Here is a 20,510-nt window from a genome sequence, read left to right on the forward strand (position 1 = left end):
TCTCCAGCAAGGTCTGGGCCCACGGTCATTTTGAATAAGTGTGACACTTTATCAAGGTGGGATGAAGGTGTCAGTGATTGGGAATGGACAATACTCAGCGCCCCCAGGTGCCTAGTATATGTTAGATGTGAAACAAAGCTCTCGCTGCTCAACTTTAACAGCAACAACAGCAACCTGCATTTATATAGCACCTTTAACATAGCAAAACGTTCAAGGCGCTTCACAGGAGCGATTATCAGACAGGATTTGACACTGAGCCAAATAAAGAGATATTAGGACACGTGACCAAAAGCTTGGTCAAAGAGCATCTTAAAGGAGGAGGTAGAGAGGCGGAGAGGTTTAGGGAGGGAATCCCAGAGTTTAGGGCATCGGCACCTGAAGGCACGGTGGCCAATGGTGGGGCGATGAAAATCGGGGATGCGCAAGAGGCCAGAATTGGAGGAGCGCAGAGATCGCGGAGGGTTGCATGGCTGGAGGAGGTTACTGAGATAGGGAGGGGGTGAGGTCATGGAGGTTATTGAACACGAGGACCAGAGTTTTAAATTCGAGACATTGCCGGACCGGGAGCCAATGTAGGTCAGTGAGCACAGGGGTGATGGGTGAACGGGACTTAGTGTGAGTTAGGATACGGGCAGCAGAGATTTGGATGAGCTGAAGATTACGGTATATCCCAGTGTGCGTATATAGGAACAGGAGGAGGCCATTTAGCCCCTTGAGCCTGTTCCACCATTCAATGAGATCATGGCTGATCTGGGACCTAACTCCATACACCCGCCTTTGGCCCATATCCCTCAATACCTCTGGTTAACAAAAATCTATCAATCTCAGATTTAAAATTAACAATTGATCTAGCATCAGTATATCCCAGTGTGTGTCACCGCCTTTGGGGGAGAGAGAGAGGGAAAACTTTGGGGGAGGGAAAGGGAGTAGAAAAAATAACTAATATTTCACAGCACGTTACTAATAAGTTATTCACTGAACAGGAAGGGAGTCTACCTCATGACAATTTTGAAGACATTCGATGGCAATCAGCTCTTGTTGACGCACGGGAGGCGGATTTTTGCTGTCAGGAGCAGGTAGATCACTTACCTAGGAAGTACCAGAGAAGAATCCCGACTATGGTCAGGATTGTAGCGCCTAGCAGAAGAGAAGCAATCACTCTCATCTTCTTACCATTGCCTGGAAGTTTTGCAGGTATTGCCACCTGGGGGTGAGGGGGGGGGTGGGTGGAGGGAGAAAAAAGAAACCATCATCGTCACCGCAATATTTTTATTTATTTTGTTCCGTCGAGCTCGCCTCACAGCCAGGATTAGGGGTCGCCAACTCTCCAGGATTGCCCTGGAACAATGTTGCCCCCCCAATTTTGTTTTGGGCGCGTGGCCCCCTTTAAGGGAATGCGCGGCCCATTCTCCGTGCGAAATCTAACATTGAAAAAGCCGGTCCCGGGTTACGCGGGACCAGCAGAGAGCTGCGCGACCACGCAGCTTATAAATAAATAAGACTTGCATTTCTATACCGCCTTTCATGACCACCGGATGTCTCAAAGCGCTTTACAGCCAATGAAGTACTTTTTGAAGTGTAGTCACTGTTGTAATGTGGGAATCGCCGCAGCCAATTTGCGCACAGCAAGCTCCCACAAACAGCAACGTGATGATGACCAGATGATCTGTTTTTGTTATGTTGGTTGAGGGATAAATATTGGCCAGGACACCGGGGCTAACTCCCCCTGCTCTTCTTCGAAATAGTGTCATGGGATCTTTTACGTCCACCTGAGCGAGCAGACGGGACCTTGGTTTAACGTCTCATCCGAAAGACGGCACCTCCAACAGTGCGGCACCCCCTCAGCACTGTGCTGGAGTTTAGAGGGAACTTAGAGTTTAGAGTCTCCAGGAATTGAAGATTAATCTCCAGAACGCTGCTGCAAGCAACAACCCGGGAGAAGAATCATAGATAGGGCGACAAACAAAATGGTGTACTTTTTTTTTAACATTTTCTTTACATGCTTTCATTTGTTATAACATTTTGGAGATGGGGAAAAAAGGCTGTTTGAAAAACAAGAAGCATCCAATTGAGTAACAAAGAGTCTGTTCGCTTTCCTTTCAAGCGCCGTGGGACGTTTTACCACGTTATATTAGGCACCATCCACCACCTTAAACATTCACTCCCTCCACCACCGGCGTACCGTGGCTGCAGGGTGTACCATCTACAAGATGCACTGCAGCAACTCGCCAAGGCTTCTTCAACAGCACCTCCCAAACCCGCGACCTCTTCCACCTATAAGGACAGGGGCAGCAGGCGCATGGGAACACCACCACCTCCAAGTTCCCCTCCAAGTCACACACCATCCTGACTTGGAAATATATCGGCCGATCCTTCATCGTCGATGGGTCAAAATCCTGGAACTCCCTCCCTAACAGCACTGTGGGAGCACCTTCACCACACGGACTGCAGCGGTTCAAGAAGGGGGCTCACCACCACCTTCTCAAGGGCAATTAGGGATGGGCAATAAATGCCGGCCTTGCCAGCGACGCCCACATCCCGTGAACGAATAATAAAAAAATATAAATACAAGTGGTTCTTGTTTCCAATTGGGCTGGGAAGGTGGTGCACCGTGAGGGTAGACATGTCGGCCGACCAATGGCAGGAGTGGGATGGTGGGAACCTCCAGGAATACCGTCCAACCGAACACCTGCCGAATGGCAAGAAGATGTGTGCTATCCCGGCAGGGGGTGAATCACAGCTCTCAACTGGCCGCGATGACGCACTGAAAGCCGATGGCGTCAGACCGAGTCCGAGGGGCCATTTTCAGCCACTAGCCATGTTCCTGAGGCCATTTCCCTCTACCACAATCGCAAACATGGCAAGGAGTGGCAAGCTGGCACATGGGTCACGGGGGCAGCTGTGTGGCACTAACCTATTCTCTCTTGCATTCTCTTTCCCTGCTTTCCTCTCTTTCTTTTCAAGGGTTTTGGGATCTCGGCCACCCCGCTGAGCGCCGACACTGGTGAACCTCCTGGGGTCAGGCTTCCTGCCCGTTGCCGGCACACTCCCCGCATGCCGAGGCGAGAATCCCATGGCACTATTGTGTAGAAGACAGGGTGGCACTCTCTCGCCTCTGAGTCAGAAGGTCGTGAGTTCAAGTCCCCCTCCAGAGACTTGAGCACAAATATCCAGGCTGACACTCCCAGTGCAGTGCTGAGGGAGCGCCGCACTGTCGGAGGGACGGTACTGAGGGAGCGCCGCACTGTCGGAGGGGCGGTACTGAGGGAGCGCTGCACTGTCGGAGGGACGGTACTGAGGGAGCGCCGCACTGTCGGAGGGGCGGTACTGAGGGAGCGCCGCACTGTCGGAGGGACGGTACTGAGGGAGTGCCGCACTGTCGGAGGGACGGTACTGAGGGAGCGCCGCACTGTCGGAGGGGCGGTACTGAGGGAGCGCCGCACTGTCGGAGGGACGGTACTGAGGGAGCGCCGCACTGTCGGAGGGACGGTACTGAGGGAGCGCCGCACTGTCGGAGGGGCGGTACTGAGGGAGCGCCGCACTGTCGGAGGGACGGTACTGAGGGAGCGCCGCACTGTCGGAGGGGCGGTACTGAGGGAGCGCCGCACTGTCGGAGGGGCGGTACTGAGGGAGCGCCGCACTGTCGGAGGGGCGGTACTGAGGGAGCGCTGCACTGTCGGAGGGGCGGTACTGAGGGAGTGCCGCACTGTCGGAGGGGCGGTACTGAGGGAGCGCCGCACTGTCGGAGGGGCGGTACTGAGGGAGTGCCACACTGTCGGAGGGGGTCAGTACTGAGGGAGTGCTGCACTGTCGGAGGGGCAGTACTGAGGGAGTGCTGCACTGTTGGAGGGGCAGTACTGAGGGAGCGCCGCACTGTCGGAGGGGCAGTGCTGAGGGAGCGCCGCACTGTCGGAGGGGCGGTACTGAGGGAGTGCAGCACTGTCGGAGGGGCAGTACTGAGGGAGCGCCGCACTGTCGGAGGGGCGGTACTGAGGGAGTGCCGCACTGTCGGAGGGGGTCAGTGCTGAGGGAGTGCTGCACTGTCGGAGGGGCAGTACTGAGGGAGCGCCGCACTGTGGGAGAGGCACTACTGAGGGAGCGCTGCACTGTCGGAGGGTCAGTACCGAGGGAGCGCCGCACTGTCGGAGGGGCAGTGCTGAGGGAGCGCCGCACTGTCGGAGGGGCAGTACTAAGGGAGTGCCGCACTGTCGGAGGGGCAGTACTGAGGGAGCGCCGCACTGTCGGAGGGGCAGTACTAATGGAGTGCCGCACTGTTGGAGAGGCAGTGCTGAGGGAGTGCCGCACTGTCGGAGGGGCAGTACTGAGGGAGTGCCGCACTGTCGGAGGGGCAGTACTGAGGGAGTGCCACACTGTCGGAGGAGCAGTGCTGAGGGAGCGCCGCACTGTCGGAGGGGCAGTACTGAGGGAGCGCTGCACTGTCGGAGAGGCAGTACTGAGGGAGTGCTGCACTGTCGGAGGGGCAGTACTGAGGGAGTGCCGCACTGTCGGAGGAGCAGTGCTGAGGGAGTGCCGCACTGTCGGAGGGGCGGTACTGAGGGAGCGCTGCACTGGCGGAGGGGCAGGACTAATGGAGTGCCGCACTGTCAGAGGGGTAGTGCTGAGGGAGCGCTGCACTGTCGGAGGGGCAGTACTAAGGGAGTACCGCACTGTCGGAGGGGCAGTGCTGAGGGAGCGCTGCACTGTAGGAGGGTCAGTACTGAGGGAGCGCTGCACTGTCGGAGGGGCAGTACTGAGGGAGTGCTGCACTGTCGGAGGGGCGGTACTGAGGGAGCGCTGCACTGTAGGAGGGTCAGTACTGAGGGAGCGCTGCACTGTCGGAGGGGCAGTACTGAGGGAGTGCTGCACTGTCGGAGGGGCAGTACTGAGGGAGTGCTGCACTGTCGGCGAGACAGTTCTTCAGATGAGATGTTAAACCGAGGCCCCGTCTGTTCTCTCAGGTGGAGATAAAAGATCCCATGGCTTTATCTTGAAGAAGAGTAGCGGGCGGGGTGGGGGGGGGTTCTCCAGTGTCCTGGCCAATATTTAAATCTCAAACAATGCCACTAAAAAACAGATTATCTGGTCACTGTCTCATTGCTGTTTGTGGGAGCTTGCTGTGCGCAAATTGGCTGCTGCGTTCCCTACATTACAACAGTGACTACACTTCAAAAATACTTCATTGGCTGTAAAGCGCTTTGGGACGTCCTGAGGTCGTGAAAAGGCGCTATAGAAATGCAAGTCTTTCTTTATAGATTCATGTGTTACAGTGCAGGATCAGAGCACTCGGTCTATTCAGTCTGTGCTGGTGTTTCTCTTCACATGACCCTTGTTCATAACCACACGTTCCTGCTCTGAAAGGACTGACCTTAAATGTGAGCCTGCCGTTCGTGGCCCATCAATACAATGTTTGAGTAATAATTTACAGCCGGGGTGAACATCCTCCTGTCGATAGATTTGCCGAGTGTCTGTTCTTTCGATTTACAGATATCCCTGCGGGTGGTCAGTTGGGTGATATGACTGCAGGGTTTGCTTGTCTGTGCCTGTGACTGGCAATCAACATCGGAGACACTCGGCCCCTCCTCCCCACTCCTGCTCAGTCCCTCCGCCCCACTCCTGCTCAGTCCCTCCCCCCCACTCCCGCTCAGTCCCTCCGCCCACTCCCGCTCAGTCCCTCCGTCCCACTCCCGCTCAGCCCCTCCGCCCACTCCCGCTCAGTCCCTCTCCCCCACTCCCGCTCAGTCGCTCCGCCCACTCCCGCTCAGTCCCTCCGCCCATTCCCGCTCAGTCCCTCCGCCCCACTCCCACTCAGTCCCTCCGCCCCACTCCCGCTCAGTCCCTCTCCCCCACTCCCGCTCAGTCGCTCCGCCCACTCCCGCTCAGTCCCTCCGCCCCACTCCCGCTCAGTCCCTCCGCCCACTCCCGCTCAGTCCCTCCGCCCCACTCCCGCTCAGTCCCTCCGCCCCACTCCTGCTCTAACCCTCCGCCCCACTCCCGCTCAGTCCCTCCGCCCCACTCCCGCTCAGTCCCTCCGCCCCACTCCCGCTCAATCCCTCCCCCCCACTCCCGCTCAGTCCCTCCGCCCCACTCCCGCTCAGTCCCTCTGCCCCACTCCCGCTCAGTCCCTCCGCCCCACTCCCGCTCAATCCCTCCGCCCCACTCCCGCTCAGTCCCTCCGCCCCACTCCCGCTCAGTCCCTCCGCCCACTCCCGCTCAGTCCCTCCGCCCCACTCCCGCTCAGTCCCTCCGCCCCACTCCCGCTCAGTTCCTCTGCCCCACTCCCGCTCAGTCCCTCCGCCCCACTCCCGCTCAGTCCCTCCGCCCCACTCCCGCTCAGTCCCTCCGCCCCACTCCCGCTCAGTCCCTCCGCTCCACTCCCGCTCAGTCCCTCCGCCCCACTCCCGCTCAATCCCTCCCCCCCACTCCCGCTCAGTCCCTCCGCTCCACTCCCGCTCAATCCCTCCCCCCCACTCCCGCTCGGTCCCTCCGCCCACTCCCGCTCAGACCCTCCGCCCACTCCCGCTCAGTCGCTCCGCCCACTCCCGCTCAGTCCCTCCGCCCCACTCCCGCTCAGTCCCTCCGCCCACTCCCGCTCAGTCCCTCCGCCCCACTCCCGCTCAGTCCCTCCGCCCACTCCCGCTCAGTCCCTCCGCCCCACTCCCGCTCAGTCCCTCCGCCCCACTCCTGCTCTAACCCTCCGCCCCACTCCCGCTCAGTCCCTCCGCCCCACTCCCGCTCAGTCCCTCTCCCCCACTCCCGCTCAGTCGCCCCGCCCACTCCCGCTCAGTCCCTCCGCCCATTCCCGCTCAGTCCCTCCGCCCCACTCCCACTCAGTCCCTCCGCCCCACTCCCGCTCAGTCCCTCTCCCCCACTCCCGCTCAGTCACTCCGCCCACTCCCGCTCAGTCCCTCCGCCCCACTCCCGCTCAGTCCCTCCGCCCACTCCCGCTCAGTCCCTCCGCCCCACTCCCGCTCAGTCCCTCCGCCCCACTCCTGCTCTAACCCTCCGCCCCACTCCCGCTCAGTCCCTCCGCCCCACTCCCGCTCAGTCCCTCCGCCCCACTCCCGCTCAATCCCTCCCCCCCACTCCCGCTCAGTCCCTCCGCCCCACTCCCGCTCAGTCCCTCCGCCCCACTCCCGCTCAGTCCCTCCGCCCCACTCCCGCTCAGTTCCTCTGCCCCACTCCCGCTCAGTCCCTCCGCCCCACTCCCGCTCAGTCCCTCCGCCCCACTCCCGCTCAGTCCCTCCGCCCCACTCCCGCTCAGTCCCTCCGCCCCACTCCCGCTCAATCCCTCCGCCCCACTCCCGCTCAGTCCCTCCCCCCCACTCCCGCTCGGTCCCTCCGCCCACTCCCGCTCAGTCCCTCCGCCCCACTCCCGCTCAGTCCCTCCGCCCCACTCCCGCTCAATCCCTCCCCCCCACTCCCGCTCAGTCCCTCCGCTCCACTCCCGCTCAGTCCCTCCGCTCCACTCCCGCTCAATCCCTCCCCCCCACTCCCGCTCGGTCCCTCCGCCCACTCCCGCTCAGTCCCTCCGCCCCACTCCCGCTCAGTCCCTCCGCCCCACTCCTGCTCAGTCCCTCCGCCCCACCATCGCTCAATCCCTCCCCCCCACTCCCGCTCAGTCCCTCCGCCCACTCCCGCTCAGTCCCTTTCCCCCACTCCCGCTCAGTCCCTCCGCCCACTCCCGCTCAATCCCTCCCCCCCACTCCCGCTCGGTCCCTCCGCCCACTCCCGCTCAGTCCCTCCGCCCACTCCCGCTCAGTCCCTCCGCCCCACTCCTGCTCAATCCCTCCGCCCCACTCCCACTCTAACCCTCCGCCCCACTCCCGCTCAGTCCCTCCGCCCACTCCCACTCAGTCCCTCCGCCCCACTCCCGCTCAGTCCCTCCGCCCACTCCCGCTCAGTCCCTCCGCCCCACTCCTGCTCAATCCCTCCGCCCCACTCCCGCGCTAACCCTCCGCCCCACCCCCGCTCTAACCCTCCGCCCACTCTAGCTCTAACCCTCCGTGCCTATCCCCCCTCCGCCCCTCGATCCTGTTCTGCCATTCAATTAGAATGTGACTGATCTGTATCTTAACTCAGTCCACCCGCCATGTTTCCGTAACCCTTAATACCCTTGCCTAACAATTTCAGTTTTGAAATTTTCAATTGACCCCCAGCCTCAACAGCTTTTTGGGGGAGCGAGTTCCAGATTTCCACTACCCTCTGTGTGAAGAAGTGTTTTCTGACATCACCCCTGAACGGCCTGGCTCTAATTTTAGGTCCCTTGTTCTGGACTCCCCCCACCAGAGGAAATCGTTTCTCTCTATCCACCCTCTCAAATCCTTCAATCATCTTAAACACCTCGATTTGATCACCCCTTAATCTTCGATACTCAAGCGAATACAGGCCTAGTCTGTGCAACCTGCCCCTCATAATTGAACCCTTTTAGCCCCGGTATCAGTCTGGTGAATCTACGCTGCCCACCTTCCAAGGCCAGTATATCCTTCCTGAGGTATGGTCCCCTGAACTGAACGCAGTTACTTCAGCCGTGATCTAACCAGAGCTTTATACAACTGTAGCATAACTACCCCCCTTTTTGTATACCAGCCTCCTTGAGATGAAGGCCAATATTTCATTAGCCTTTTTAATTTTAATAATATTAACTCTGGAAATGTGAAAGCATGATCTGAGAGTGTGGGGGGGGGGGGCGGAGGAAATCTCACACACTTTGCCCGCATTAGCTGTATGTTAATAGCTCATCTTTAGAAAGGCATTTACATGTAAGTTGCCAGGACAGGCATTGGATTTTGTTGAGATTATCAGTGAAACACCAGTGGCGATAGATTTTTGGACTCTAGGGGAATCGAAGGATATGGGGATCGGGCGGGAAGGTGGAGTCGAGGTAGAAGATCAGCTATGATCTCATTGAATGGCGCAGCAGGCTTGAGGGGCCGAATGGCCGACTCCTGCTCCTATTTCTTATGTTCTTATCCCAACTGCACTGCTTGGTAAATGATCCCAAGGTTTTCGGCTGCACTGCTCTAACAGGGTTGCCAACTGTGGCTGGAGGTATTCCTGGAGGTTTGACCACATGTCCAGTCGCCTCGCCCGGCCAAACAGCCTTTTTTTCCCCTCCCATCATTTTTAAAGCTAATAAACAAAAGCGTTGAAAGAAAATGCAAGAAACCGCCCCCCGCAACCAAAAAAAAACTCTTTTATTGGGCGTTGCTCGCAGCAGTTTACTGGGGATTAGCCTTTCATTCCTGGAGACATCAGGGCAATCCTGGAGTGTTGGCAACCCGGGAGATCAAGCAAACCCATTTTGGGGTGTCGATCACTCTTTATGTTAAAAAAACCCGCCATCAGCCCTGAATTTGCTATCGTTACCTTGACACTACAGTTCCTCGTTTTACTGTCACAATCCAACATAGAAAAATAGGAGCAGGAGTCGGCCATTCGGCCCTTCGAGCCTGCTCCACCATTCAATGCGATCATGGCTGATCCTCTATCTCAATACCATATTCCCGCTCTCTCCTCATATCCCTTGATGCCTTTTGTGTCTAGAAATCTATCTATCTCCTTCTTAAATATATTCAGTGACTTGGCCTCCACAGCCTTCTGTGGTAGAGAATTCCACAGGTTCACCACCCTCTGAGTGAAGAAATTTCTCCTCATCTCAGTCCTAAATGCCCGACCCCGTATCCTGAGACTGTGAAACCCCTCATTCTAGACCCCCCCCCAGCATCCTCCCTGCATCCAGTCTGTCTAGCCCTGTCAGAATTTTATACATTTCAATGAGATGCCCTCTCATTCTTCTAAACTCGAGTGAATACAGGCCTAGTCGACCCAATCTCTCCTCATACGACAGTCCTGCCATCCCAGGAATCATTCTGGTGAACCTACGCTGCACTCCCTCTATGGCAAGTATATCCTTTCTAAGGTAAGGTGACCAGAACTGCACACAGGTGTGGTCTCACCAAGGCCCTGGACCCAGAGATTCTATGCTGCCCACCAGGGGCTCCATTCTGGGCCTAGTGAAGGCCCCAGGATGCTGGAGGGAGCGGGTAAATTGATCCCGGAGGCTCAAGGGGTGCAATGATTACGTTGCTAGCTCTGCGGGCAGGTGCAGAGTCGAGGCTGCACCTGGTGGGGTGGAGCAGCAAGGATCACATTCCGAGGGAAGAAACTGCGAGCTCGGCACAGAGACTCGCGAAAGGCGGACGTGTCCTTTCTCCGCAGTCTTTGGGGGGAAAAAGAAAATGATGTACAATCTGTCGATTCTCAAAACATTCCCGCATTTAAACTGCAATTGCAGGCAAATGCACCAGAGCATTCAAACCCTGGGGAAAAGTGTGGAAAAGGATCAGGAGCCCACTTAGACACAGCGGTGTAATGTTGAAGAGTGAAAAGAAGTCACGTTTTAAAACCAGAATGAATGCAGTCTTGCTTAAAATGAGTCAGATAGCAGACTCTGTGCTTGAACAGGGACCTCAGCACGTCCCAAAGCACTTTACAGCCAGTGAGGTACTTCTTTTTCGAAGTGGAGTCACTGTTGTAATGTGGGAAACGCGGCAGCCAATTTGCGCACAGCAAGCTCCCGCAAACAGCAAATGTGATAATGACCAGATAATCTGTTTTTGTGATGTTGATTGAGGGATAAATATTGGCCCCAGGACACCGGGGAGAACTCCCCCTGCTCTTCCTTGAAATAGTGCCGCAGGATCTTTAACAGCCACCTGAGAGGGCAGACGGGGCCTCGGTTTAACGTCTCATCCGAAAGACGGCACCTCCGACGGTGCGGCCCACAAGCAGCAATGTGATAATGACCAGATAATCTGTTTTAGTGATGTTGATTGAGGGATAAATATTGGCCCAGGACACCGGGGATAACTCCCCTGTTCTTCTTTGAATAGTGCGTGTGCGATCTTTTACGTCCACCTGAGAGAGCAGACGAGGCCTCGATTTAATGTCTCATCCAAAAGACGGCTCCTCCGACAGTGCAGCACTCCCTCAGCACCGCACTGGAGCGTCAGCCTAGATTTTTTGTGCTCGAGTCTCGAGTGGAGGGGCTTGAACCCACGCCCTTTTGACCCAGAGGTGAGAGAGGGCTGCCCACTGAGCCACGGGACCTGCTCGAAGCATTCAACAACACCTAAGTCTGAATCGCATTAAACGTCGGAGACCGGCAGCTCGGTGAAAACTGGAAGCGACGGTGAGATAAACGCACGGGTGATGGAGCACCCTTTCAGGAAGGTACTTGACCAGAATCGGTATTCAGACTTACAATTTCGGCGTTGGGGTCCCAGTCGGCGCCTGTGTTCACGGAGCCCGATGGAGGCGTGATGAAACTGCACGGTTCTTGGACGCTCATGATCGTTCCTCGGATGCACCCTTGGCTATGCCCCCCGGCTGCGTTCTGTCCCGCTAGGAATCCACGGTGCGGGTTTCAGTTGACAGAACTTTCGGTGCAACTACAAAAAAAAACCCTCATCTATTGTGCAACCAGGGTCCAGCAGAGATCGATGCTGTAAAGTTAGGTCACTGGCCGTTTTTTGGCCAGCGTCTCTGTCCGCTTGCCTGGATTGCGACGCAGAGGATTCCTCGCTCGGTGCAGAGCGAGCGAAAATGTCCTTATTGATAAAAAATAAGTGCACACCTGGGTCCCAAACTAACGACGGGATAAACAGCTGCACTGCTTGGTTTCCGCTGGGTCCTATCGCCCCTGGGATGCCAAGTGCTGAAAGCAGAGGCTGGAAATGACTGTGACTGGGATTTTAATCTCTTATCTCCTTTTTGAGCATCAGAAAAATTCTCCGCCCCGCATCCTCCTCCCCTGAAGAGAATGAAAGGTTTACATTCATATAGCGCCTTTCATGACCGCTGGCCGTCCCTAAAGCTCTTTACAGCCAATTAAGTATTTTTTGAAGTGCTGTCACTGTTGTAACGTAGCAGCCAATTTGTGCACAGCAAGCTCCCACAAACAGCAATGAGATAATGACCAGATTGTACTGGCAAGGACAACTGCGGGGGGAAGAATTCCCCTGCTTTTCTTCGAAATAGTACCATGAGATCTTTTATGACCATCAGAGAGAGTTTCGGTTTGACGTCTCAACCGAAAAGCAGCACCGCCGACAGTGCAGCGCTCCCTCAGTACTGCAATGGAGTGTCAGCCTAGATTTTGTGCTCAAGTGTCTGGAGTGGGACTTGAACCCATGACCTTCTGACCCCGAGGCAAGAGTGCTGCCAACTGAGCCACAGCTGACACCTTTTGTACTGTTTCAATACGTTTCGAAGTAGAAACATAGAAAAATAGGAGCAGAAGTCGGTTATTCGGCCCTTCGAGCCTGCTCTACCATTCAATATGATCATGGCTGATCCTCTATCTCAATACCATATTCCCGCTCTCTCCCCATACTCCTTGATGCCTTTTGTGTCTAGAAATCTATCTATCTCCTTCTTAAATATATTCAGTGACTTGGCCTCCACAACCTTCTGTGGTAGAGAATTCCACAGGTTCACCACCCTCTGAGTGAAGAAATTTCTCCTCATCTCAATCCTAAATGTCTTACCCCGTATCCTGAGACTGTGACCCCTCGTTCTAGACCCCCCCAGTCAGGGGAAACATCCTCCCTGCATCCAGTCTGTCGAGCCCTGTCAGAATTTTATACGTTTCAATGAGATGCCCTCTCATTCTTCTAAACTCTAGTGAATACAGGCCTAGTCGACCCAATCTCTCCTCATACGACAGTCCTGCCTTCCCAGGAATCAGTCTGGTGAACATTCAAAACTGACTGCAGGATAATGCAGCTTTAGAACTCTTGGTGTATCTGTTTTGTCTGAATATGATCCAGTGCTGGGTTCTAGTTAGTGTATAAACTATGACAACAGACAAATCAGGCCCTCCATTGCTTGGCATAAAGGCAGCATCAGTATTGGTGCCCTTCATGGTGGAATATCTAGTTGATATGCTGTCAGGCTGACACAGGGAAATTGGCTGCTTGAAGGAGGCTGCGACAATGGGACAGGATCTCCATCATCCGTCAGTGCCTTCAGGGGAAACTGGTGACCTCACCCTGTGGGCCATTGCCTGTACGTTGCAGATTTTCTCCCCCTGATGGGCAAAAGTAGGATTTCACTAGAGTATCACAGGACTCTGCCGTTCCCCAGCACTGCATCTCAGCTCTTCAGTGCTGTGCCTTTCGGGTGAGACGTTCAACAAAGAGGTAGGTTTTAAGGAGCGACTTAAAGGAGGAGAGCGAGTTAGAGAGGCGGAGAGGTTTGGGGAGGCAATTCCAGAGCTTAGAGCCCAGGTATTAAAATTCTCATCCATGATTTCAAATCCCTTCAGGGCGTCGCCCCTTCCTCCAGCTCCACAACCCTGCGAGGTCTCTGCGCTCCTCCAATTCTGGTCACTTTTGCATCCCCGGTTTTCATCGCTCCACCATTGGCGGCCGTGCCTTCAGCTGCCTTGTCCCTAAGCTCTGGAATGCCCTCCATAAACTGTAACGTCCGTGTGTAATTGAGACACGGACTGCAGAAGTTGGTTATAACAGGTGTTTACTGAATGGAGACAAAACTGGAACTACTATACAAATATATACTATCCTTTTTACCAGCCACCGTCAGTGCCTGAATGGAGTGCCAGTCTAAACTTATCTTTCTGATCCATTCACGTCCCAATAACGGTGGTCCACCATCTTGCAGTATGTACAGATACAATTTCTGTATTTCCTTGCCGTTGTATTCAACAGGCACCCTTATTTTCCCTCTGGGGTATACTTTCTGCCCCGTATATGTCTTCAAGACAATGGATGTGTCTTTCAAGGGTATGTGTGAGAATAGCCGCTCGTAGTCTCGTTGATTCATGACGGTCAGGGTTGATCCTGTATCCAATTCCATTTTGACTTGGGACCCTGCTATCGTGAGGGTGACCCAAATGGTTCGGTGATCCTCTTTTGTGATTACGTTGTGTAGTTTGAGACAGCTTAGTCTCTTGTTCCCGGATTCACTATCGCTCTTCTGGTCTTCGGAACTACTGTCCGTCATCTTTTGTACTTTCCTGTACTTTTCCTTAGTAGTCTTTTTGTTGTCGTTAGTCTTCTTCCCGGACCTGCAAACTCGTGCAATGTGTCCCATCTTTCCGCATTGCCTGCATGTTTTGTCCTTGGACCAGCAGTCCTTCTGGTCATGGGTTGTTCTGCCGCAGCGATAACATTTTTCAAATCCCCGTGTCATTTCATGGGTGCCGTATTCCTGTGGCTTTTGCTGTATTTCCGCAGCTCCCCTTGCTGCTGCTTCGTACGATACTGCCACACTGAAAGCCTTATCTAGCGTCAGCTCTTTCTCTGAGAGTAACCTCTTCTGGGTTCCTTCACTCAGGAGTCCACAGACAAATTTGTCCCGTAGGGTATCTGCCAGTCCTGCTCCGAACTGGCAGTGCTTTGATAGCTTGCGTAGTTCCGTAAGGTAATCAGCATTGCTCTCATCTTTATGCTGATTTCTCTTGTGGAATTTAAATCTTTCTGCTATCAGCAGCGGTGTAGGATTTAGGTGTTCCTGTAGGATATCAACAATTTCGTTAAAACTCTTCACCATCGGTTTGACTGGAGTGATCAGGTTCCGCAATAGGCCGTACGTTCTTGCGCCCATTAAGTTTAGCAGTACCGATGCCTTTTTCTCATCGGCTACTTCATTTGCCTTGCAATATACTTCGACTCTTTCCACATACGTGGTCCAGTCTTCTATTGCATTATCGAAGGCAGTGATATTGCCAGTCTTCGGCATCTAAGATGGCGCCTCCCGCGCTTTGCCTTCTTCCCCGATTGAACTAAATGGCGCCTCCCGCGCTTTGCCTTCTTCCCCGCTGGATTACGATGGCGCCTCCCGTGCTTTCTGTCTTTTCCGCTGCTGCTAGCGCTGTTGCTGCCGTTTTTATGCCTTGATGGCGACGCCCTATGGTCTTCGCGCAGTTCCCCCCCGCGCTGCTGCCAACGCCGCTCTCCGCGGTCCCCGTGGCAAACTGCAGCTCCTCGCGGCTTTCTGCACTTCTAATTTCTTTTATTTTAATTACTGTTCCCGTTGTCAGAGCAGACCCTATGGGACACTTTCCTCCCTCTTCTCGGGTCTGTACGCTGCCTGGCTTCGTAGCACCGGCCGCGCCCTGTGTGCTCCACCCTCTCTCTCTCCTCTTCCCGACAACGCTGCTCGGCCCCGTTGAAAAGCCACCCGATCGAGCTCTAGCCCGCCGCAGCCCAGGAAGGATCAGTGTACTACCTGCCACCAGCCCGATTAGCTGGAACACCATAGACTGGATAACCAAGCCCAGCTCTCGACAGCCTCTCCTGCAAATCTTCGAATTCGATGAATCAGAGGGTGGTTGCCCACGGTCGACGCCCGTTTCTTCTGTTTTTTTTTCTTTTTTTGATTTCTTCCTTCTGGCCTCGACCTCTAACAACTTCGCTTCAGGGATGGATCCCCGTGAGGTGGTGCAGAACTGTAGGTAAGTTCGGATCTGTTCGTCGCCAGTGTAACGTCCATGTGTAATTGAGACACGGACTGCAGAAGTTGGTTATAACAGGTGTTTACTGAATGGAGACAAAACTGGAACTACTATACAAAGTTACTACACAGGCTTATATACAGGGGTGGCCACTACTGGTACTGCAGTACACAGGGGCTGCAGAATATAGTTCCTTCTTCAAGGTACATACACTACATAAACCTCTCCGCCTCTCTCTCTTTGTTTAAGACTCTCCTTAATACCTACCTCTTTGACCAAGCCTTTGGTCACTTGTCCGAACAGCTCCTTATGCGTCTCTTTGTTAATTTTTGTCTGATAATCGCTCCTGTCAAGCGCCTTGGGACGTTTTACGAGGTTAAAGGCGCTATATAAATGCAATTTTTTGTAGCTGGCTGATAACTAGCTATTATCAGTGTATTTCCTGTACCACACCTTCAAATAATTCAACAAAAGCAAAATACTGCGGATGCTGGAAATCTGATTAAAAAAAAAACAGAAAATGCTGGAAATACTCAGCAGGTCAGGCAGCATCTGTGGAGAGAGAAACAGAGTTAATGTTTCAGGTCGATGGCCCTTCGTCAGAACTGGAAAAAGTTGGAGATAGAACAGGTTTTTAAGCAAGTGTAGGGGCAGGGAGAGGGGGGAGGGGAGGAAAGAACAAAAGGGAAGGTCTGTGATAGGATGGAAGGCAGGAGAGATTTAAAGACAAAAGGGATGATGGTGCGAGGCAAAAGGAGACGGTAATGGGACAAGTAAAGAAACAAAAGATGGCTCTAGATGAAGTGTAAATGGCGATGGCAGAATGAAAGACAGCTGCCATGTGAGAGAGAAAAAAAATGAATGAAAAAAAAGATAGGGGCAGAGGATATGGTCTGAAATTGTTGAACTCGATGTTGAGTCCAGAAGGCTGTAAAGTGCCTAATCGAAAGATGAGGTGCTGTTCCTCGAGCTTACGCTGAGCTTCATTGGAACAATGCAAGAGCCCGAGGACGGAGAGGTCAGAGTGGGAATGGAGCGGTGAATTAAAGTGACAGGCGACCGGAATCTCGGGGTCACCTTTACGGACTGAACGGAGGTGTTCCACAAAGCGGTCGCCCAATCTGCGTTTGGTCTCCCCAATGTAGAGGAGACCACATCGTGAGCAGCAAATACAGTATATTAAATTGCAAGAAGTACAAGTAAATCACTGTTTCACCTGGAAGGGGTGTTTGTGGGGCTCTGGACAGTGGGAAGGGGGGAGGTAATAGGGCAGGTGTTGCATCTCCTGCGCTTGCACGGGGAGGTGCCAGGCGAAGGGGAAGGAGTGTTGGGGGTGATTGAGAATTCAATCCTGTTTAGAACGCTGCTCGTCCATGGCTCCAAATTGGCGACAGCTCCTCTTATACTTTCTGGCTTCATTAATGGCGATTCCAGTGTGCCTTTTCCTGACCGGTGTGTTGCTCAAATGTTTAAACTACTAAAAAAAAAGACTTGCATTTCTACAGCGCCTTTCACGACTACCGGATGTCCCAAAGCACTTTACAGCTAATGAAGTACTCTCACTGTTGTAATGAGTCCAGTATAAATAACATTAACATTAAACGTAAATAGCACCGTTCTGGGAGAAGCAAAACCGCTGCGTCTGTGCGCGCCGCCATTCCATTTCCACCATTCCTCCTGTCCGACAACCTTCAGCCCAACGCCCAGGCCTGCTCACCAGCCGCCCCTCCCGGGGCTCCTTCCATGACCTTCTCACCAACCGTCCCTCCTCGGGGCTCCTTCCGGGACCTTCTGCACCTGGTCTTCCCTGATGGTCACCCCTCCAGGTACTAACCAGGCCTGGCTCTGCTTAGCTTCCAAGCCTTGCCAGTGACCCTGTCCCTAGTCCCAGGAAAAGGTGCTATATAAATGCAAGTTGTTGTTGTTTTTATTGGGAGATCTAGGTTACCATGGATACTCCACCTAGACAGGCAACTCATTTTTGGACCATTTCCCTTGGTTCACCCACACTAAGCACACTGTGTTGGAGGAACGGGCTATTCTTAGCTTCTCAGTTCATAGAATAGAATCATAGAAATTTACAGCACGGAAGGAGGCCATTCGGCCCATCGTGTCTGTGCCGGCCGACAAAGAGCTCTCCAGCCTAATCCCACTTTCCAGCTCTTGGTCCGTAGCCCTGCAGGTTACGGTACTTCAAGTGCATATCCAAGTACTTTTTAAATGCGATGGGGGTTTCTGGCTCTACCTTCTTCTTCTTAGGCAGTCCCTCGGAACTGAGGATGACTTGCTTCCACATTAAAAATGAGTTCTCAGGTGACTGATGAGTCCAATGCGGGACCTACAGTCTCTGTCACAGGTGGGGCAGAGGTGTTCGGTGCCTTCCCGGATGCTTCGCCTCCACTTTGTGCGGTCTTGGGCTCTCTTGCCATGCCGGAGCTCCGAGTAGAGCGCTTGTTTTGGGAGTCTCGTATCGGGCATGCGGACAATGTGACCCAACTGTGTTCTTGCTCAGGCCAACATCCCCAGTATCGAAGCTTTGACCACGCTTAATCAAATGGGCACGGCAAGAGAGCCCCAGGTGGGCAGAGGAAACACTTCAAGGACACCCTCAAAGCCTCCTTGAAAAAGTGCAACATCCCCACCGACACCTGGGAATCCCTGGCCCAAGACCGCACAAAGTGGAGGCGAAGCATCCGGGAAGGCGCCGAACACCTCGAGTCTCTTCACCGGGAGCAAGCGGAAGCCAAGCGCAGGCAGCGCAAGGAGCGCACGTCAACCCAAACGCCCCACCCACCCGCCCCTTCAACCACCGTCTGCCCCACCTGTGACAGAGACTGTAGGTCCCGCATTGGACTCATCAGTCACCTGAGAACTCATTTTTAATGTGGAAGCAAGTCGTCCTCAGTTCCGAGGGACTGCCTAAGAAGAAGAAAGTAGAGCCAGAAACCCCCATCGCATTTAAAAACTACTTGGATATGCACTTGAAGTGCTGTAACCTGCAGGGCTACGGACCAAGAGCTGGAAAGTGGGATTAGGCTGGAGAGCTCTTTTTCGGCCGGCACAGACACGATGGGCCGAATGGCCTCGTTCTGTGCTGTAAATTTCTATGATTCTATTCTATGAACTGAGAAGCTAAGAATAGCCCGTTCCTCCAACACAGTGTGCTTAGTGTGGGTGAACCAAGGGAAATGGTCCAAAAATGAGTTGCCTGTCTAGGTGGAGTATCCATGGTAACCTAGATCTCCCAATAAACAAAACAACAACAACTTGCATTTATATAGCACCTTTAATGTAGTAAAACATGTAGTAAAATATGTAGTCAGCTGTAGCTCAGTGGGCAGCACTCTTGCCTCTGAGTCAGAAGATTGTACATGCAAGTCTTGAGACTTGAGCACAAAAAGCTAGGCTGATACTCCAGTGCAGTACTGCGGGAGCGCTGCACTGTCGGAGATGCCGTGTATCAGATCAGATGTGATGTTAAACCAAGGCTCTGTCTGCTCTCAGGTGGCTGTAAAAGATCCCACGGCCACTATTTCGAAGAAGAGCAGGGGGAGTTCTCCCCGGTGTCCTGGCCAATATTTATCCCTCAATCAACAGCACTCAAAACAGATTATCTGTTCATGATCACATTCGCTGTTTGTGGGAGCTTGCTGTGTGCAAATTGGCTGCCACGTTTCCTACATTACAACCGTGACTACACTTCGAAAGTACTTCATTGGCTGTAAAGCGCTTTGAAACGTCCGCTGGTCTTGAAAGGCGCTATAGAAATGCAAGTCTTTCTAAAACGTCCCAAGGCGCTTCACAGGAGCGTTATCAAGCGAAATTTGACACTGAGCCACATAAGGAGACATTAGGACAGGTGACCAAGAGCTTGGTCAAAGAGGTAGGTTTATAAGGAGCCTCTTAAACGAGGAGAGAGAGGCGGAGAGGTTTTAGGGAGGGAATTCCAGAGCTTAGGGCCTCGGCAGCTGAAGGCATGGCCGCCAATGGTGGAGCGATGAAAATCGGGGATGTGCAAGAGGCCAGAATTGGAGGAGCGCAGATAACCCGACCGAATAAAGGCCGGACAGCAAATGAGGGGGGCAGGCAGCATCTCACATGACAGTGGAAGCTCACAAAGCCTTGGTATCAGGGCAATAAAACTCAATGGAATTTGATACAGACCGACATCTAAATACTAATGGAAGCCATCAGATGCACTCCCCTGGATTCTGTCCCATACCCTACACTCTGATGTAAACCTCCTACCGTGAGATCAATGTATGAACGTCTGCGCAACCTGTTGTGACTGAAGAACAATTGCAATATAAAAGAAATATATTCCTGAGCTACTCGAGCCTTCACGGGAGTACCGCTACTGCCAAACTGGCCAGGCCTCTGCTCCCCAGGACTTGCGACTGCATAATCTTCCAAGTACATATCTGCCTCTTATTTTTGAAGATATATTTTAATGTGGTTGGGAGGCTGGTGGTGTTGAAATGGTGAATGTCCCATCAAGTGGTTAAAAACAAAGAACTTGCATTTATATAGCTCCTTTCACCACCTCAGGACGTCTCAAAATGGTTTACAGCCATTGGAGTGCTTTTGAAGTGTAGTCGCTGTTGTAATGTAGGAAACGCGGCAGCCAATTTGCGCACAGCAAGGTCCCACCAACAGCAATGTGATAATTTCCAGATCATCTATTTTAGTGTATATATGTGTCAGCTGTGGCTCAGTGGGCAGCACACTCGCCTCTGAGTCAGAAGGTTGTGGGCTCGAGTCCCACTCCAGGGACTTGAGCACATAAAGCTAGGCTGACACTCCAGTGCAGTGCTGAGGAGTGCTGCACTGTCGGAGGTGCCGTCTTTCGGATGAGACGTTAAACCGAGACCCCATCTGCTCTCTCAGGTGGATCTAAAAGATCCCATGGCACCATCTCGAAGATAGAACAGGGGAGTTGTCCCCGGTGTCGTGGGACAATATTTATCCCTCAATCAACATCACAAAAACAGATTATCAGATCATTATGACATTGCTGTTTGCGGGAGCTTGC

The 20,510-nt window shown here is 53.6% G+C and overlaps 1 protein-coding gene across 1 annotated transcript in view; it reads right to left on the bottom strand.

Moving 5' to 3' along the window:
• tmprss6 (transmembrane serine protease 6) overlaps positions 1-11,575 on the bottom strand; it is a 97,133-nt gene extending 85,558 nt beyond the window's left edge. Inside the window, exons 1-2 of the mRNA XM_085969620.1 lie at positions 11,264-11,575; positions 1,090-1,204 (exon numbers count right to left, since the gene is read on the bottom strand). Of these exons, the coding sequence (XP_085825746.1) occupies positions 1,090-1,204; positions 11,264-11,350 (202 nt within the window). The 5' untranslated portion in view covers positions 11,351-11,575. The remainder of the gene's footprint in view (positions 1-1,089; positions 1,205-11,263) is intronic.
• Between the last annotated feature and the right edge of the window lie 8,935 nt (positions 11,576-20,510).

Source organism: Somniosus microcephalus, chromosome 28 (assembly GCF_052327205.1).
Source record: "Somniosus microcephalus isolate GS21.2 chromosome 28, FLI_Smic_1.0, whole genome shotgun sequence".
NCBI lineage: Eukaryota > Metazoa > Chordata > Chondrichthyes > Squaliformes > Somniosidae > Somniosus > Somniosus microcephalus.